This window comes from Mastacembelus armatus, chromosome 1, assembly GCF_900324485.2.
Source record: "Mastacembelus armatus chromosome 1, fMasArm1.2, whole genome shotgun sequence".
Taxonomy (NCBI): domain Eukaryota; kingdom Metazoa; phylum Chordata; class Actinopteri; order Synbranchiformes; family Mastacembelidae; genus Mastacembelus; species Mastacembelus armatus.
In genome coordinates, this window is record NC_046633.1 from 23,574,375 (window position 1) to 23,596,083 (window position 21,709).

Below are 21,709 nucleotides of genomic sequence, written 5' to 3' on the forward strand. Positions count from 1 at the left end.
GTTTTGCTGATATTTTTTGACAGTTGCTAGTACATGTCTTGTTGGCTTTACCAAAAATCTTGGATGTTGTTATATCATGCAGTGATACAGCAGATAAAGTTGGGCAGAGAAGAGAAGACAGCAACATATGAAAGCTGTAGGTGATGAGATGGGTATGATGCAGCTAAACAGGATCCCAAAACAACCAGGAAAGTAATCTGTGCATGTTTTTAGCTTAGGTCTGAGCGTATAGTGCTGACTACAAACAAAACACACACACACACACACCACAACCAGTGAGTTCCCTGGGATCCAGCATTGAATTAGACTGTCTGACAGAGCAGTAACAAGGACATTAATGCTTTTGTAAATGGTTACATGACCACTGCTTTGTAATTTGTGAGGGAAAAACATCTAATATGTTTGTCATCATTCATTATTAGAAACTGTTCCTGTGTCATCACCAGCACAAGCAGCGCATAAAAGAACTGTCTTAAGGCTGACTGAAGAACCAAAATGATTCGACAGTGGAGTGGATGTGGCTGTGCATCCTTGAAGATCATGTGCACACTTCTAACTGTGTGTGTGTGTGTGTGTGTGTGTGTGTGAGTGAGGGTGTGTGTGTGTGTGTGTTCGTGTGTGTTCGTGTGTGTTCGTGTGTGTTCGTGTGTGTTCGTGTGTGTTCGTGTGTGTGTGTGTGTGTGTGTGTGTGTGTTGGTGGGGTTTGCAGCTCCTGTGATGATTCGATGATGCCGAGCTCTGCTGATGGTGGTGATATGTACTTGTGAGCTCTCCCTGCTTAGAGGAGTAAACAGACAGGGAGGACAAAAGAGTAAGACGACACAATGCTCTTTTCAAAGTGACCTTATCTCTTTTTTACACTCCAGACACACTCAGACTCAAACTTGCTCGGTATTCTGGGAATGACTTCACTGTCAAAGCAGCCAAAGTAGCCCATTTTAGAGCAGCACTATAATAAGAGAAAGAGAGTTAGTGTAAACCCTCATCACAAATAGTTATCACAAAGTTATGTGTCCAAATCCCAGGTCAGAAGGTATTTGATCTAATTCTTTGTGCTGTAATCAATGAATGTGGGGAAATTGGCTTTAAACACAGAGGCATGAGTAAAATAGAGCTCCCTGCAGTAAAACCTTCTCTTATTTGGCCATTTTGCTTATTTCTGCCAGTCTTTACCTCAGTTACTTGCTGGAGTCACTTTGACATTTTATAACCTCTCACTGTTCCTGCTCATTGCTCTACTGCCGTTTTCTGTAAGTGGCTCATCTTCAGTTTTGATACTACAGTCATTTATAGAACAATGGAGCTATATAAGCTAGAACACGCTGAGCCCTGAAACCAGGGCTGATGCGTAAATCTTAGAAATCAATTACACTGCCAGAAATCACCGGTAATTTTGTCCCTAAGCAATAGGAGGCAGTTGAATATGGCCTAGATCTGTTAGCATTCAGAGTTTTTTGGATTATGCCCAGTGTGACAATTGAACAGCATAGTGCTTCTGAATATTAGCATGCACTTGTTATTGCTATGGCCGGCCCCCGCGTCTATTTTTGGCAGACGATAGCAGAGCTGGAACAGAATACAGAGACACGGTACACTTAGTGCTCTCTTGCTCCGTCTCTCCTGTTTGTGTATGTGTAGTATACAGTATACTGTAGGGCACTTTACCATATACTGTTCTTATAGGTGTATATGCATTGGCAGGTTCTGCCAGTTCCTGTTTATCGTGTACTGTCACAGTGGTATCATCTGTTCTCAACTCGGGTTAAAAGGTTATTGGCCTGTTTATGGTGGTAGATATTGTTATAAAAGCCCTGGTTTAGAGAATGAAGTGTCAACATGACTGCCTCCTGCTTGTAGTCCTTTCTTTACTGTACTGTGCTTAATGTTGTAAGGCTGTGGTTAACATTGACACCACTTACATGTTCAGCATAACTGGCTTCCTTAATTTTTTGCCACTATGTATCATCAGCTGCGTCTGTGTGTACTGTATGTCCTCCAGTTTGCTTCGATTTTACCAGAAGTGAATCTAAAGTTTGTGCTTAAATTACCAAACAACTCTTATCTTTTCATCTCACTGACATTCACACTTTAAATTGAGCATGTTAGACTTAATGGTCATGTTTTATACCATTTTTGTGTGTAATCATTTTCACAGTCTACATTGCACTGGTGCATTTCATCGCTTGGGGAATCACATATTCAAATAGAAGACGGTCCATTTTATCTCAAACATGAGTGGCTCCAGTGGATGAGCCTATTTTATTTGTTTTTTAGGCCATGATGTGACTGATGAAAAAGTTGCCTGTTTCCACATGTTGATAGGGGGGAATGAGGCCACGGTTTCCATGGCGATACGTGTAACCTAGTCTGTCTCTGAGGGTCTGAGGACTGTTCTCCATTGTCTTTCAGAGAAGAGATGGAGAAAAGAGGCCACACTGAGAGAAAGAGAATTACTCACAGCTTAGCTTGTGATATGCAAAACAGAAGAGATACACACATTTGATTTTATTGTTTCTTTTGTCTGTGGTATGTTTGCAAATCCATGCAGAGAAAAAATGTAAGAAATCTCTTTTATTTGATTACATATTGTAGAAAAATATGGCTTAATGGAACTTTAAACTCATATATGATTGCCAGAGATCCAATCCAAAGTTGGACCCAAAAAAAAAAAAATCAATCCAAGCTTGAGAGGCTCTGCATCTCAAGTATTCAAAATAGCTTTTGGGTAATTCTCTGTTTTCATTCTGGCGCTCAACTCTACACACCCTGGGCAAAACTCTCCAGCAGAAAATGGATATTGAAGTCAACTTCAAATAGCCCCTGCTGCATGGTGTGGTCTGCAGGTGCCGATGAATCCCTTTTCCAATCTCTATAGCTCACACAGTCCTTCTAAACTGTCCATTACAAGTGATATGCTGCTAAGGGTTTGCTCTAAGGCTCGGGCACCTCGCTCCATTTTGTTTACACACCTGTCTCAGTTATTTCGTACCTTAATTCTGTTGCTTTCTCTAAGTGGTGTCAGTTTTATCTCAGTGCAAATATAGCATAAGCCCATGTCAAGATGGATACACTCTCATTACTTGCACAGATGGCTGAGATGGAGCCATGTGGAAGTACTGATATCAAACAAACCACAGTAGTTGCTGATCTGCTTCTGGTGTCTTTGCTAGACACAGCAGCACTTAATGCAAATGTTGTCTAGTGGTTTCTCCTAGTAAGTTAATTTTCAAAAGATAGATGCAATATTACTACTGCATTTTGCAGTGATTTAAAGAGAATGAGTTTTTTTTTTTTTTTTTTTTTTTGCTGTTTTACCCACTTAGTACAGAGACAATCATTACAGTAAAGTCAAGTCCCATTCTGGAAATGGGCTAAGGTGGAATATGAAAACATGCGAGTGTGTCCTTGTTACATATGCTTATTTGGCTTTGCGAATTTGCCTCGTTGTATGTTCTAGAAAGAGCCATCCTTGGAGGGGTTTTCAAAGATGCCAAGAAGCAGCTCATTATTCAAAGTTAATGTCGCAGTAATTGGATTTGGTTTGAACAAAAGAAAAGTCTCATCAAAGCTAGCTTGTCATTATTTCTGAAGACATAATGCAAGACCAATGCAGAAAGTCTCATTTCCCCAGAGAAGGTGGAGAGACCAGACCCTGGCATCTCAGCAGTTTGTCTCACACAAGTGTTTAAAGCTGAATATTATGTTTTCTAATTAGTATGTGTCAAGCACATAACAGTGTCTCAGAAGTCAAAGTCTGAAACCTGATCCTAAACAAACAGAACAATTTGTATTCATCATTCACTTTCCAGTGTAATATGCAGCTAAACATTGCTCTGAAGGAAGGCAGTGCAATTCATCTACATAGTCTTTATTTCTAGGACTCTTTTTCCTTCTTTATAGTTTTATTTTCCTATTTTCAACTGTGATTCCTTGAGAAACAAAGATATAGTGTCTCTGTCATATGTAACTCTTCTAGGCTTAAGTTACATTTATGCCTCATATAGATGAAGAGATCACCCAACCCAGTACATTTGGTTCATAGCAAACATTTTGTCAAAGCCGTAAAAAGCATTGCTTAAGTAAGAAGAAGAAATGAGACTGAGCATGTTTTCCAACTTAAATGCCCAAAGCCACAGTTTTGAATGTCAGCATACTGGAATAATGCAGAATACTGTTGGTGAGTGGGATGAGTGATGTGGACCTCAGTGGCTACCAATGTCAGAGTCATTTTTGTTTTACTATTATTATTTTATCTCAATATCAGAAATGACTAACTGGCCTTTAAACACTGTCCTTAACAGTAGTACTGTAGTTAATACAGGTAAATAACACCATGATGCATGACTCCACATCAGAACTACAGCACATGTAGCAGCAGACCTGGATTTAACTCACTGTTTATGTTTGTGTGTGTCTGCCCATGTTTCATTACCACGAGTCTTAGGTGACAGCTGACAGTTGGTCTTGGTTTCCCCGAGTCAAACCTGTCCAACTTTTATTCATATGCATCATTTTTCTCTTCCTAAATTTATCTTTGAAGTCTCTGCCCTCCTGCTGAGCTGTACACAGCATATCACAGCCCTGTAGTTTATTCAGTAGACACCATGGCGTGGAGAACAGATGACATCTCATATTTCTTTGACTCCAGTCTGTGTTCACCGTTCTACTGTTAAACAAATGAAATTCATTCCCATGCTAACATTTTATGAATCATCTTTTTTTCCCCATTTCATTACCTCAAGTTTTTAAATCTTTGATTCACTTTCATCTGTCATCTCTATCCGCATGTCTCTTGCAGTTCACTGAAGAAGTAAATGCTGTTTCTCCCTCCTTATTTCTTTGTCAGACACAACTTATTACCCCTGGTTTAATTTCTGTATATTACCTCTAAATAATGCAGGCAAAAGTCCAAGGGGTGTAGTTATTCTTTGATGTCCCATTTGTTCCATATCTGCCATTAGCTCTGGTTAAAGCTACCATTGCCAGATATTTGACTTCATACTCTGAGATTCTGATTTATCTCTTTCTATGCAACAGTCTTTTGCCAGGTATATATGTGATGCTGAAGTTAATTTGGCAAAAAGAGTGGATACAGATGGATGTCTCACTCTCAACTTGTGGTTTAGACAGATGAGAATAAAAGATTTCTAAATGAAGGTCGTTCCCTCTGCAGCTTTAATTTGTTTAGGAAACTGCTATATTGTTAGTATCGTTTTGAAGATGAGTCTTCTCTGTCTTTTTCTGCAGGGACCAAGTTCATTGGAGGATCTTTCCAGTCCCAGTTCGGCCATCACACAGCAGCCTCGAGGTCGACACAGTTTTGTCCAGGAGCACTTCCAGGCTCAGTACAGGTGAGAAGCATAGACATCAACATACTAGTTAGTATCACGCGAGTGTTTCTTAGTCTTTGTAACTCTTAGGACTTTCTTTTAAAATCATGCAACTTAAAGCTGTAAAGCCGAAGTAGGACAAAAAAACATTCTCATAAATGATACACTATGTAGGCTGGATTCCACTGGGTCTTTATCTAATGTCCCAGGGTTATGTTTGACTAAACAGAGTGTAATATATTCCGTTAAAGAGAATGGCTATTCAGCATAGGTGAGAATGTATTTTCTCTCCTGTGGATAAGAATCAGTAGAAAGTAGGTCAGACAGACCTGAGAAGGATTCAGAGGATTTATCTTTAGTACTGGCTTCTGGCTTACTTTCCTTCATTCACTGTGGAAAGTTAGAGACTGGGCTTCTCTAGTTTAATCGACACTCTAATGGAATTGACTTTTCTCTAACCGTGTCAACTCATGTGGCTGAGTACATTTACCTCACCTCTTGCTTTAGCTTTCACATTTGATTTGACAATGTAGATAAAAAGATAAAGCATAGTAAATCCAGGAGGTATAGTTTGCAGAAAACTCTGGCCTTGTTTCAGTTCAGCCTTTAATTGTTGTGATTGTACGATCAGGCGATTTGAAATGATTAACTTGAAAACAGTAGAGAATAGAAAACATATATACACCATTTAATAGAAGCACCTTTTTTAATGAAAGTGAAAATTAGTAGCTAAGGCCAGACTTTAACCTTGCTTTTGTTACCCTGCCTAAAACTTGCATGTGACTTCGTGTATCAATGTGAGCATCACGGACAGCTTGTTTTTTGGAATGAAGGACTTTAGCTTAGAGAGGAAACATTGCATCCTTCTGGCAGGGATTTGCTCTGCGTTCCCTCCTGCAGTGCAGTATCATCTTCTTGTACACAAACAAACTGACCAAATACAGCAAAGTTCTAATTTTCCTTTTTTCTTTTCCTCTGAAAGAACAATAAAATACCACAATATGTGAGTATGTCCTTGCAAATGTTTGTGATGGGGTCCAGCTTACTGCACACTCTTCAGACTTACCCGGATAATAATGAGTGGGTTCAGTATGACTATAACGGCTGCTGTGTGGCTGATCTGTATGGAAAGGCTTTTAGGTTTACTGTCAATATGCTTGTTAAGTAGTTTTAAATGCAGACAGTAGAAAACAAACACATGAATGACTTTGGAGTAATCTTCTTGGGATTATTTTGACATATTTTTCATGCAGTGTCATCTGTAAACATTAAACTGGGTTGTTTTGTGACCAATGTCTTATCCGTTGAGCAGTTTTCAGATGGAATTGTTGTGGAAATCTGATCCCATCAGATGAGAATCATTTCTCGACAACTGATGGCAGGTTTGCCCAACTTGTCGGGACTGACAAGCTTCTTGGCCTGTTCCCTGGCTGTAGGAGGAATCGGTAGATTCTGGTGCCTATTCACAGTCTGCAAGTAAGCTTGAAATGCGATCAAGTCAGATTGTAAGACTGTACATTTGCCCTCATCACCACCCTGCTGGGTCTTAAATTAGGACCAAATGACATTTCAGATAGGTTTCAGTTTCTTACTCATTTGAATTAAATTCCTGTCCCCATTTCAGCCAAGCAGCAAATGGGCAAAGGCTTATTTGTGTTGAGGGGAGAAATTCACAGAGGGAAAGGTCGAGTCTGAACCAGAACATACAGGAGAAGCTCAGAATACAGGGACGTAATTAAAGCCACCCTGGAGACCAGTCCTGTCATGTTTGGTCCAAAGCTCAAAGTCAGCCTGCAGTAGATTAGTGTGCGAGCCAGCCATAAAAAGGCCGAACTGTGACACCGTGTACTGTGTTACTACACTGCTACACTACAAGGTTAACCAGCCATTCATTCATGGAATTATCCCATTCCCTCATTGAAGGATGATGGATCGAGCACTTAGAGACGCATTGTGTCCCTGTAGACTTCAACTCCCATGATGCTGTCAGAGTAATTTAAAATAGCTTGTACTGAATCCATTCATTGAGTTGTAGAAGAGTTATATAAGTGAGAGGGGAAAATATTTGTTGAAGACCTTTTTTATGCTTTCTCTGTCTCTTCTGTCTTAATCACGGTACACTACACACACACTCACACACAGCAGACACGTAAACGCCCGAATGTTTAAGTGACATTATCAGATTAGCTGCCTATTCATTAGCTGAGCAGAGTAACAACACTTTTTACAACATGATTACCTGTTAGCACCTACTGTACTTTTAAACAGTTGTGGGTGGACTGTGTTAATCCAGTACACCCCTGCTCTCTCTCTCTCACACACACACACGCACACACACGCACACACACACACACACACACGCGCGCGCACACGCGCGCACACACGCGCACACACGCGCACACACACACACACACACACACACACACACACACACACACACACACACACACAGCATCCTGTACTTTTTTTTGTTCTTTGTCCCCACTCATACATCCAGACCCCACAAACATCCCCTCTCCTTCTTTTTCTTTTCTTTTTGTGAACAATTCAAGCTATATTTGGAAGGACATTTCTTTGAGCTTCTATTATTTGCACATGGGTGCAGGCTGAGTTTCCCTTTGCATAGGAGCAGCAGTAATTACCTCTATATGCCACACATACACACTCACAGGCACACATGTCTCCAAGTGCTGCTGTGTGGGGGATAATTAAACTATATACACTACACATGTGCACATTTGTACAACCCCTATAAACACACAGACATTTATAGTGTATTTGCACACACACACACAATCATTAGTAAGGTAACAAAAAAGCCATTGGATCCTTGCGCTGCTTTGTCTCTGATAAAGAGGCTAAGCTGTGAGACGTGACTTCTGAGGCTGGTGGGGACAATAGAGAGGCTTTGTAATGTACTAGTGATGCACCACAAGTCAGCAGTAAGCCCGTTCCTATCACAGTTATGGTTTTACTGAAAGCATTACAGCTTAACAGAAAAATGTGTGCAGGTAAAAGGCTGGAAATATCCAGTATAACTGCACTCACTGAAGATGTGCATGTGTTTGTGTGTGAAATTCATAAGCTATGTGAGCTTTCAACTTTCAACCTCTGCCACTGTACAGTACGAAATGCTGTGATGATGTGTGGTAACGTCATTGCTTATGAACATTGCCACAACAGTGATCACTGTTACACTCACTGGTTAGTACGTTACTTCTCTGCACTTCACTGAGCTTCAGTACTAAAATAGGAAAGTATATAGGCTACTAGTCCATCATCAGATGTTCCAAATCCAGAGAAATTTATCATCATCTTTAGTTTAAAAAAACAATTTTTTTTAAATTATGGTCTTACAAAATTTCCAGTAGGACTTGATTTTAGATGTGTTACCATTATTTGGGGAAGGAAAAAAACAATAACAGCACACACACACACACACACACACACACACACACACACACACACACACACACACACACATAGTAATTACTCCTTTAATACACACGTCTCTCTTAAATCGAAGTCTGAGCCTTGACTGAAGCGAATTTGTCTAGTGTGCATTAACGCCTTATTATTACAGCTGCTGTCTCCTGGTGTTTCCATGAGTCATTGCTGTTTATAACAAGCTTATCATGTAACTGCAAACCTCAAAATGTGGGACCGTGGGATTCACCTGAGGGGGTTTGAGTAAGATGTATATAGAGAGAGTGGAAGGAGAAATAAATAGATGTGATTTTGCCAATCCCCTTTTCAGTGTAGTTGTGTGAGTGTGTGCATGTGTGTGTGTGTATTGCTGTTTTATTTGTGTTTTGACACTGGCTGTCATAGTCCATGTCATTTTTTTATTGTTTATTGTTTGTAGATTATTTAATCATTTAATTGAACAATCATTTAGAAGATAGTGGAAAACAAATGCTAAGAAGTCCCATACTCTAAGGTGATGTTCTTTGAATAACAGATTATTCACCTAATTATTTCTTTATATGAGTTTTGTAAATTCAGCATATTTTTCATATTGGTCTCTGATACTCCTTTCATATATTTATGATGCCTTTAATCATATAGTTCTGCTTAGTACTGTTTTTCTTAGTGATAAAAAAATACATTTAGTTTTACGTTTTCTTGTTACTTACTTTTTTACTATTTCAACACAAGGAGCGTGAAAGTTTAGACTTATCTAATAAAATAACATCACATCATATAACAGTTTCAAAGATACACTTAACAGATACCGTAACATCTTTACTACCCTTATGATGCATTACCTTCAGTTTAATACCCCGTTGGCTGTTTGAAAAGTCTTAACAGAAAGTATTTATGCCAGTGTGGGACAACAATAGGAAGGTTTTCTGCATCATAGTTTTTATGGCTTGGCTTAAACATAGGATATCCAAAACATATAGTATACTATAACGTGCTTTGACAGTTGCATGTGTTTTTGGATTTGCAGTGCATTTCTTTAATGTTTATGCTTTTACTTTTGTGCTTTGTCCTTTGGGTCCACTGTAGTTGTTGGCTAATTTTACAACAATGGTGCTACATAAAACCACACAACATTTTATACCATTAGTCTGTCTGGGGATAGCAGATAAAAGGAAGGGATTTGACTACATCTGCTGCATTTAAATCACAGACTAGAGAAGTTCATTAATGTGTATATTCCCTGTTACTTAGTGAGAAAGTGAAACTTTCTACACACAAACTCAGTTTTCATTTACTCACTTAACATTTTATGTTCCATCTCTAACAGCCCTGACATACACAAGTTATTGTCTAATTGAAACGACGAGTTTTGATCTGTTTCTGAACTCTGAGGCAGTTACCTCTCTAATGACTCACTCACGTTAATAAATGACAGACCAAGATACAAAGAAGGTACACAGGAATTTGTTTTCTTTTCTGGGTCTCATCAGGCTTTCTTCAATCTAAATATGTTCTCTATTCATGTGAATTCTCATGTCATTAGTCTCATTACTCTGGGTCAGACTGGGCTGGATTCAGTCTGTTGATCTGGGAGACTATTTCCTTCATCTGCTATTCCTTTTCACTCTTTCTGTCCTTACTGTGTGTAACCGTAAAAGACCAATCACTCTCCTGGAGCCTCACAGGGTCTTAGTTTTGATTCTTTCTGGCTGTGTCTTTGTCTATCTCCATTCTTATCTTATTCTTATGGTCTCTTGCTGGCCTTCCCTTCGCACTCTGTCTATATCATTTGCTTGGTCTTCCATTCTTCCCTCTTCTTCCTTTCTGTTCTTTTTATATCTCATCGAGATGCTCCTCAGAGGCATTCGGTGGAGTTGTCTGATCTGAATAAATGTTTGCGATTAGAGCCAGGGCTGTCTTGTGGTTTGAGCTGCCGATGTGGGAGTTGGTGTTCAAGTCACTCCGTTGTGCCACAGCGTTTAAATGAGTCTTTGTCAAAGGCTCCCTCCTCCGTCTGTCACTCTCAAACAGTTTGTGGCGTCTATTTTTAATGACCTGGGAGATGTGCGGAAAGCCTCAGCCTCTCTCTCCATCTAGACAAACAAGATAGTTGAGGATGGTTACTAGGACGTTTTTTTTTTTCTATGGCTTTTATTTAGATGTGGTTATGGTGTGCAAATGTTTGGGACATTATACAGTTTGTATCATAAATGCTCCATATTCAGTTTTAGAGGTCTGCTAAAACAAAGTAAATGGAAAAATACATAGAAGCAAACAAATCACATAGTTTTTCTAAGACCCAGAAATGTTGAACCGAGAGCTGTAAACAATTAACATTTCACAAAGCAAAGCGCAAAACCTTTTAGGGCCTACTTATGCAACAAAGCAATAGAAATCTGTCAAGTATGAGACGCTCTCTCTGTCAGTCATATATTTATATACTAGATTCTTTGAGGACTTAAATCTTCATAACAGAGTGCAAGTTTTCTCTTATTTTTGAAGATTGTCTGCACTTTTTCCAAATGATGCACTGAAGTTGGGACTTGCTCACACTGACTTCTCAGAGATTCATGTATTAGTCAGTCACTCTAGCCATATTTTGACCTTCCTTACTTTGATTTTAACGCTGTCATCACCCACAGTGCTTTCTTCAAGCCCAGCCTCACTCACCACTCTCCATCCCACTGATACCCACTATTATTAATATCATTGTTTGAAGTGGGCTCTGGCCAGGTAGTGCAGGGCATTATCAAATGGAAGTAACTCTTTCATCTGATTTTTCTTGTTTGTTTTGCAAACCTGAGTCATCTGCACAAGGTTATTTGCCACCTCACTCCTTGTTATATAGTAATTTACAGCTCGGCACACTGGCAGGTCTCAGTATACAGTTGCTTCTGCACTGGCTGATTTAAAATGAACTTTACTGCTTTTTATCTCATGTGTTTGGATTTGTTTCTTCTGCTTAAGAAGCTCATTGTGTGTGCAATGCAGTCTTTCTATTTTCTTTTAATGGAACTTACATGTGGGTGGATAAAGTGTAAGTCTCTGCTAATGCATTTTTTTTGTCATGTAAGAATGAGGCTGCATAAGGTTTTTTTTATTAGATCGACTGTGCAGCTGTAATGCAGGGACAGCTTGAACAGCAGGCTGAGCACAGTCTAGAAATCTTCGAGCAATGATACACTATACTGTGTGTGCATCCTCCTTAAGAAAACCAGTAGAGGAGTAAAATACTGGAAGCTGCAGTTGCAGCAGGTTATTGTTGTATGACACATTATGGTACATTTTTAGGCAACTGTAAGTTACTATAAAAAAAAGCAGATATTGTAAGCCTGTTTAGGGTAACGTGCTGTAAAAAGATGGATATAATATGTGTGTGTTGAAATTCTTCACAAAAGTTATAATGAAAAAAAAGCTGTGTGACACCATAACATGGAGCTGTTTTACAATAGTTATCTACATCATATGATATTATGTACTATAGTAACACTGAAAATTGTCTTGCTTCTCAGAAACTGGTCTGTAATAGATGAGGAAAAAGCAGATTGTTTTACTGGAAGCAGTTGAGTATTGTTTAAACTATGCATATGCAGAGATACAGTGATACAGTGAACATAAAGGGAAAAAAACTCCCATTTCCTCACCCTTCCTCCCCAGAGAGGGGAATGTACAGGAGCTATAAACTCATTAATCATGTGCAGCAGTGACTTCTGTAAAGGTTACACAAGCATGTGACCAAATGTTTTCTAATTTAAAAAGTAAAGAAGTTAAACTAACCTGTTTTCTGTCTCTGGATCACATCTGTTACTACTTCACATATGTTTGTATCCTGACTATCAAAAATGTAATGCAGTTCTGTGTGGGCCAGTTGCATGTTTTATATTAAATCTGTTCTGACTATGTTGTAGCTTCAACAAACAACAAACAAGCTTCAACAACAAATGAATGCTAGTCCTTAACTGTGCATGTGGTGCTAATGGTGCCTTTGTCCCACAATATAAAACAGTGAAAATTAAGGAAACTAGTCAAATCAGAAAATACCATTAAAGCTGTGTTATTACACATTTAGAAGTATCCTACAGTACCTACACGATCTTTTTATTCATTCTTTTCTACCTATAGTGACTTTACTCAGAGTTTAGTGCTTCATGCTGACACCATTATTGACTGGAACTGTGGATTGTGTGGTTCACTCCAGCACAACATTATGTGGTTCCAGTGTTTTTACCTGAGCACAGTGGGGCACTAATGACAGCTGGCAGACCCAACAAACAAAGATGCTGAAGTAGATCTTGCTCTACACACGCTATACTGATCAATCTAAAAAGCCTTCAGCAGTGCCTGGAATAGACCGAGATGTCCCTTATTACATACAGTGGGAATAATTTTATTATTTTATTTGGTCCATTAGTATTTCATGATGTTTTTCATTGCTCCATCTTTAAAGGCCAGAACATTGTGCAATTAAATGAATATCTCTCCCAGCACAGGACGCCAACAAGTGATAAGGCAGTTAAACTAGTCAATGGGAGTGAATAAAAGAGACTGGGATCACTTAACATGTATGAATCCAGCCAACTGCTTCAAAATGTTGCTTTTCCTGCTGGTTAGCTACACTTTCTATGGTATATCAGTAGGGCTGATCAATTATGGAAAAAATCATATCATGATTATTTTGGTCATTACTGAAATCACAATTATTTTATATGATTACGCATTGACTTTAGAAATATGTTGCATTTATTGAACAAAACAATGAATTCTTCTTAAAATAATAATATAAAATATATTCAAATGTATCAATAGCGGTGCACCGCGTAGTAAATCTTTCCACATAATGTTTTTGATCTACATCCGCTTCTTCAAATCCAAACTGTTCCCAAACAACAGAATTGCTTCTATCACTTTTGTTGACCAAAGACTTCTGTGGCTGCTCTCTTTCCGCTATCTTCACTCACGCTGATTTTTAAATGCCACCAGAAACCACATACGCGACTTGTTTTAGCCGACAGTATAGGCTGAGAGACCTCGGGCTTCCGAAGGGGCGAAAGTCATTAAGAATGCAGTCCAAAATAAAATAAAAATGTAATAATAATTTTTTTCTCAATTACATAGTTTTAGTGATCAAAATTGATATCAAAATGTAATTAATTTCTTATGTTTTCACTGTTGACACCTGGAAAAGTACAGTCATGTGTCCCCAGGTATCTCATGTTCTTTAGTCAACAGAATGACTGTTAACCAGGAATGTGGAAACTTGTTTATGTGAAAGTGACATTGAGAATGGGCGATGCGAAATTGTCTCCAAACCTTAGTGTTAATACTTACCAAAGCGACAGTGAGAAGGAAAGTGAGTGTATATAAGGTTTAGCACATTTGTGTATGTGAGTTTCAGCGGCCCCTTTAGCTGAGTTAATTTCCCCTGACAGGAGGTCTCTACTTGTACTTTCTGATAAAGAGAGATGAGTGCCCTCCAATCCACAGCCAGTGACGCATAACTGACTGACAGGCAGACAGAAAAAATTGAACTTTCTGAGCTCTCTCTGTTTTCCAGTCCCAGGAGGAGCACTGAGCGATAGGGAGCTGACATATAATGCACCTCTGAATATGTCATATGAGTATAGGTGGCACAGTAAAGGACTAAAACTAAGAGAACTAAGTCAGTCAGTCACATAAATTTTGTCTCCTAATCATAAGCATACTATACTTTAGACTACATTCTTGTCTAGATAGATATTATAGATATAGAGCTTCTACAGATTCTTAATTTAGTTCTTATTTTTTTAACATTGCCTATTTTCCTACAGCAGACATTTAACATGTCAAACACAAGTGTAACTTGAGTTGTTGGCAATAAAATATTGATGGGGCCCAAGTGCCGTGATGCACATGGGATATATAGTAAATATCAATATAGTAAACACATTTATATAAAGCATTTGAATGCGGGGAGTCATTAAACATAACATGTTTGTTACAGTGCCCCTGTAAAGATAAAGATATTTTTAAGAAGTAAAACCAAAGTAAATTTTCTTTAAAAAAATAAGCTTTTTTTTTTTTTTTATTTGTAGCATGTATGTTATATTTGACACAGCTTTTATTTAACAGCAACAAACTAGTTGCTTGTCTAGTTGTTTGTAAATCCATCACTGGTTTACACCTTAAATAAGGTCAAGACTCTACAGTCAGTTTCTACACTTATGTCTGGAGGCTGTGGGACTGCAAATAATTAGTAAAGTAAAAACGGGAACAGATGAACTTAACACTGTAAGCCCATCCCTTCTTAGTATTTAAGACTTCGCTGCACATTGTATAGATTTATATTTGTTTACATTTATATTTTAAATTGATTGAACCATATACACCTGGTACAAACCTATCCTTTATTTCACCACCTCAGTGTCAAAATGTTATTGTCAGTCAGTTTTAAAGCTCCAATGTGTAATATTCAAAGCAGTCTATTAACAAAAATGGAATATAATATTCATAAATATGTTGTCATTACTCTATAATCACCAGAAAATACCAAAAGGGGAATTTTCTTAATCTTAAAATGAGCCTTTAAATCTATATAGGGAGCGGGTCTCCTTTCACGGAGAGGCATAGTTGTGCCTCCATGTTTCTACAGTAGCCCAGAGGGGACAAACCAAACACTGGATTTGTTGTTATAAAAGTGATGCCTCAAAATCTTTCACATTTTGCACAGTGTACCTGTTAAGATCCTGCCCGACTTTTCCCCTGGCAATCACCACAATCCGTCTCACCTGTTCCCTAGTTACTCACCTGCACCTCGTCCGCACTCTCCCTCCAGTATATATGGACTTCCCTCACTCCTACTCACTGTCTGATCCCAGTGACATTCCCTTGGACACACCGTACCTGTTCCCTTGTTTCTTGATTTCTGTGAGTATCGAAATAAAGACATTTAACATGTTCCTTGTTCCCATCTCCGATGGTGTCCGTCACAGAGGATCAGAACCTAAACCGAAATGGAAGAAGGAGTAACCCCGGACATTTTTCCCAGCCTGATTCTCCCCGGTCCTTCCCTTGCTCTTTTCCACCGCTCTCTCCACCTCAAACTGACCCAGCCGAATCAACGGACCAGGATCGGCTCCTCTCCTGCCTGTTCCTGCTCCTGTCGGGTGGTGTTCGGGAAGCCCACAGTTATCAGGAGGTTTACGAACAGTGCCTACACCTGGCTAGGAATGTAGCCGACTCAGCCTGCCGGCTCTCGAGGAAGGTGATGGGACGGGCATACAGCCACCTGGCCATGGTTTTGGCGGTAATCGAGAAATGCTGTGTACAGAATACACCTGTGGAGGAGGTTTGGAAGGTGTGTGAGTCCCTCACCTTATTCCTGTGGCCAGTTTTTCGACCCTCTGCCTCTCCAGTACCTTCTCGCCGGTCGCCGTCTCCAGCGCCGATGCCCAAATCGCCAGCTGCTTCCCCGGCCGCCTCAGCGGCAGCTTCCCCGGCACCGCAACCAAGCCACACGCACCGAGGCTCCTTGCCAGCCTTTCCCGGCGCCTCGACGTCGACTGCGAGGCGCCCCTTCAGTCCCTCAGCCACCGGCACCCTCGGTCCTTCAGCCACCGGCGCCTTCAGCCCCTCAGTCTCCAGTACCCCCGAAGAAGCAGCCGCCTCTGCTCCCAGGGCTGCCGGACCCGCCTCTGCTTCCAGAACTGCCGGACCCGCCTCTGCTTCCCGGGCTGCCGGACCCGCCTCTGCTTTCCGAGCTGCCGAACCCGCCTCCGCTCCCAGGCCCACCTACGCTGCCGCCAGTCCAGCAGCAGCAGCACCCGCCCGAGCCTACGGAGCCTCCCGAGTCATGGCCACGGCTGTCTCCCTCTCCCCGGTCGCCTCCCTTGTCACGGCCGCCTCACCTGCCAGCGTACCTCGAGCTGCCGCCGCGGCAGCCGCCACAGCTCCCCAAGCAGCTCATCTTGGATTCTGTCCTTCCCTCTGATCTCCCGGACCCCCTCGTGCCCTCTATGTTCCCGGAGCTTCCTCAGCAGCCCGAGCCAGAGCTTCCTCTACCGCAGCCCGAGCCAGAGCTACCTCTGCCGCAGCCCGAGCCAGAGCTACCTCTACCGCAGCCCAAGCCAGAGCTACCTCTACCGCAGCTCACGGAGCCATCGCCGTGGTCTCCAGAGCCGCCGTCTCCGCAGCTACAACTTCCGCTGCCTCGGTCTCCGGAACCGCCACCTCTGGAGCTGCCTCTGGAACCACCGCCGCTGCAGCAGGTGCAGTCCGAGCCAGAGTTTCTCCAGTCGTCCGGGCCAGGGCCTCTCCAGCGTTCCCAGAGTTGCCTCCAGCGTTCCCAGAGCCTCTAGAGTCGCCGCCTCCGCAGCTGCCACCGCCGCTGCCGCGGTCCCCGGAACCACCGCCTCCGCAGCTGCCATCGCCGCGGCCCCCGGAACCACCGCTGCCGCGGTCCTCGGAACCACCGCTTCTGCAGCTGCCGCGGTCCCCGGAACCACCGCCTCCGCCGCTGCCGCGGTCTCCGGAACCACCGCCTCCGCAGCTGCCGCTGCCGCGGTCCCCTGAGCCTCCACCTCCGCAGTCTCTACCGCCGTGGCCGCGGTCTCCGGAACCACCGCCACCGTAGCTGCTGCCTCTCCACAGTCTCCAGTCTCCCCTGTCCCCGGTCTCCAGCCTCCTCTGTCCCCGGTCCCCGGTCTCCAGCCTCCTCTGTCCCCGGTCCCAGGTCTCCAGCCTCCTCTGTCCCCGGTCCCCGGTCTCCAGCCTCCTCTGTCCCCGGTCCCCGGTCCCCAGCCTCCTCTGTCCCCGGTCTCCAGCCTCCTCTGTCTCCGGTCCCCGGTCCCCAGTACCTTTAACTGGAGAGTACTAGCAAAAATCTACTGCAAAACTGCACTGAACTGAGAACTACACTGAAATAACCATCCCCTCAGATTTAGCTTTGTCAGCTGAATTTTTATAGACTGTAAGAATATACCAATACATTTATGTGGGAGCAATCTTTAACTTCAGGTTATAGCAAACCCTGCAACTTTGACAACATCAGCTCATCCCTAACACCATAACTTGATAAATCACGCATCTTTTTTATGTTTCAAATGCCAATATCTCTCGACCTGGTTTGTGCTACATACATTGCCTCATCCCCTGCATTGTGCTGCAAAGCTCCTCAATTGAAAATAACTGCATGAAAAATTCCTAATCAGGCAATGTGATACTGCATAGTGTTTAGAGATGCTGCTGGTGGAGTGTTATTTATTTAGCTCCAAGCAGAACAGGGGGATGCTGAGTAGCTCAACTCTCTTTATGATAAATAAGAGCAGCTGCCATTGTGTTGTGCATGTGTGTGTTTGGGAAGGTGTAGCTTTAGGTATCTGGAGTAAACTGAAACTCTTCAAAGTATTCCTTCCATCTTTCCATCACACTTGTGGCACCTGTCAACACATTTCCATCCCTGTCCTTGATCACCCTAACCTGCTGCACATCCTTCGCATCTCTGTCTCTCTGCCTCGCCAACCTGTACAAATCCACCTCTCCCTCCTTAGTGTCCAACCTATCATACAAATCCTCATACGCCCTTTGTTTGACCTTTGCCACCTCTACCTTCACCTTACGCTGCATCTCCCTGTACTCCTGTCTGTTCTCTTCTGTCCTCTCAGTGTCCCACTTCTTCTTAGCTAACCTTTTCCTCTTAACACACTCCTGAACTTCCTCATTCCACCACCAAGTCTCCTTATCTGCTTTCCTCTTTCCAGGTGACACACCAAGTACCCTCCTACCTGTCTCCCTGATCACTTTAGCTGTAGCTGTCCAGTCATCTGGAAGAACCTCCTGACCTCCCAGAGCCTGTTTCAGCTCCTCCCTGAAAGCCACAAAACACTCTTCCTTTTGCAACTTCCACCACTTGGTCCTCTGCTCTGCCCTTGTCCTCTTCATCTTCCTCACCACCAGAGTCATCCTACACACCACCATCCTATGCTGTCTGGCTACACTCTCCCCAACCACTACTTTGCAATCACTCTTACATGTCGCCCTATGCTCCTCCCTTTTCTGGAAAAATGTGTTGACTACAGCCATTTCCATCCTTTTTGAGAAGTCTACCACCATCTGTCCTTCTGCATTCCTGTCCTGCATACCAAACTTGCCCATCACTTCCTCATCACCTCTGTTTCCCTCACCAACATGTCCGTTGAAGTCTGCCCCATTCACCACTCGCTCACCACTATCGATACCCTGAATCACCTCATCCATCTCCCTCCAGAATTTCTCCTTCTCTTCTAACTCACATCCTACCTGTGGGGCATAACCACTGACAACATTCAACATCACACCTTCAACTTCCAGCTTCAGACTCATCACCCTATCTGACACTCTCTTCACCTCCAGGACATTCCTAGCAAAATCCTCCTTCAGGATAAGTCCTCTTTCCATCCACACAGTCTGAATCCTGCTCCTAATCTATAGGCCTTGCAACCTTTCCACCTGGTCTCCTGAACACACAAGATATCCACCTTTCTTCTCTCCATCATATCAGCCAACTCTCTAGTTTTCCCTGACAAAGTCCCTACATTCAAAGTCCCTACTCTAAGTCCTACACTCCTTCCCTTCCTCTTCTCTCTTTGCCCATGAACACACCTTCCTCCTCTCCTTCTTCAACCAACAGTCGTCCAATTTCCACTGGCACCCTGTAGGTCAACAGCAGCACTGGCGGTCGTTGTTAACCGTGCAGGTACTTGGAAATAATTTGATCTGGCTTAAATTTTACATCGGACGCCCTTCCTGACACAACCCTCTGCATTTACCCGGACCTGGGACTGGCACATGAAGATACTGGATTGTGCCCCCCTGTGGTTGTATTATACACACGCAATAGCAGGAATACTTATCTAATATTTTCCACCAGACTGGAAACACTGTCAACTTCTTCAAAAGTGATGTTTGTGTGCGTGGGTGTTTCTGCGCGCACATGTGAATGTCAGTGTAAAATGCAGAATTCCGGGTGCATTGCAATGTGTGTGTCCACACACACACACACACACACACACATATATATATATATAGAGTGAATACAGGCTGTCAGTCTGCTTCACTGAGAACAAACTGGCATCATTAGTGAGCCTGTGACTGACTGCCATGGCACGCTGGGCTGAACACTGACAGCAAATAAATGTGGAGTTTGAAAACTGTTGTATTATTTCCAGCATATTTGTACATTTGACAAGTTTGTATCTTCACAAACTTGGATACAGTTCAGTTGGCAGGCAGGATAGTGAGACACAGACAGATGAAACAAACATCTGCCAACATGCACACATGTATATGCACACACTCTAAAAGCAGACATTGAGAGGAAAGCATTACGGACTAACACTACAATCATTTTGCATCAAGAGTTAAGCAACCACAACAAAAACAAAAATCACCATAGTTTTCAAAACTGCTTAAAGACTTTCTGTACACCACACGAGGCCCATTAAAACTATTATACAACAAACAGTATTCATCAATTTATAATCTATATCCACTTTTTAAAATGTAAACATTTCTATAACTAAGCAAACTAATGATGAATGACCACAGTTTAAAAAAATGCTGTGCCTGATTTTTAAAGCTTGTTTACACCTATAAAGTATAACATATTTACCTCTGATAGAGACAAATGGGTAACTCAGCCATGTCTGCTTAAACAGAAAGTGTAAAGGTTAGATAAGTGCTTTAATATTGGCTAAGATTTCAAAATGACTGCACACTGAACATGGTGTTTTGAGACTATTTTGGTTCTAGTTTAAGGTAAAAGCAGCACCAGACAGGGAGGCCTTCTTGTACGACTGGACACGTAATGTAGAGTTGTGTGAAATTTCATTATATTTGATTATTCATCACAACAGTATGTTGATGTCAGGACATTGCTTATTTCCATCACACAATCCTTGTAAGGATTCCTGGTAATATTTGTAATGAAAACATGGTGAGGACTTTGAGACCTTTGAGACCAGGACACACACACACGTACACGTTACTTGACTCATTCTGAGATATCACAGCTGTGCAGTACCTGGAAATGTATATGTGTATTTCTGGTCAGAACAAACTTGTAAAAACACATTTTAATTTTTACACTTACTTTTTTTTTCTGTTTTATATGAATTCAACAAACAATGTGCTGATTGGTGGGTTTTATGACCTTGGGAAAGAGGCAGGATACCTGTTCTCCTGCATTCTCAGTCTTGACACTACACCCATATTAACTGAGGCTTCAGGCTGTAGCTTCACACTGAATGAACATACATGAGAGCAGCACTAATCTATTAATTTAACTCACTGCAAGAAAGAAAGTAAGCATATTTTCTAAAAAGTTGAAACATGTTTTTTTTTCTAGCAGTCTTTCTAAGTTAACAACAGGTCACTGAGTGCTATCTGCCTTTGAAAACATTCTCTGGCTGCAGATTCTTGCTGATACTGTAGTCACCCACAGGTTGATCATCTTTCCTCTTGCTGGCTCAAAAACCTTGACGTGTTCTGTCTGTGTCTTTTCTCTCTTAGCTTTGCTTTCTAGTTTTTGTCAACTCAACTGCCCTGCTGCCAAATGTCTGTTCATTTTTAATCTGTCCTCCCACTGAGCCCTACACTTTGTTGCCTTTCTCTTCATCTCTGTCTCTTTGCTCTCTCTTTGCTTTTGTTTCCTCTGCCTTTCCAACCTGCTGTCCTGCTGTATCTGCTGTCCTTCCTGTTAGTCTCAAGCCATATTTGTGCCTTTTTTCCAAGCTTACACCTATCTCTTTATCACTGTCTCTATTTAAATACCCCCTCCACCTTTCATCTCTTACCTTTCCTCTCTCCTTTCTTCTGTCTCCATAGTTCTCCTTCATCTTCTCCTCCCAGGTAGGTATGTTGGGATGCTCACTGAAGCATCTCACCTGCCTAACAAAAGTATTCCATACCTAGAAGGACTTTGGGATTTTGTTTGTTTCTGT

General features: G+C 41.8%; 1 protein-coding gene across 1 annotated transcript in view; it reads left to right on the plus strand.

The window, feature by feature from the left end:
• The window catches only part of usp43a (ubiquitin specific peptidase 43a), a 112,191-nt gene that overhangs the window by 25,573 nt on the left and 64,909 nt on the right, over window positions 1-21,709 (plus strand). Inside the window, exon 3 of the mRNA XM_026303761.2 lies at window positions 5,248-5,351. Coding sequence (XP_026159546.1) covers window positions 5,248-5,351 — 104 coding nt within the window. The remainder of the gene's footprint in view (window positions 1-5,247; window positions 5,352-21,709) is intronic.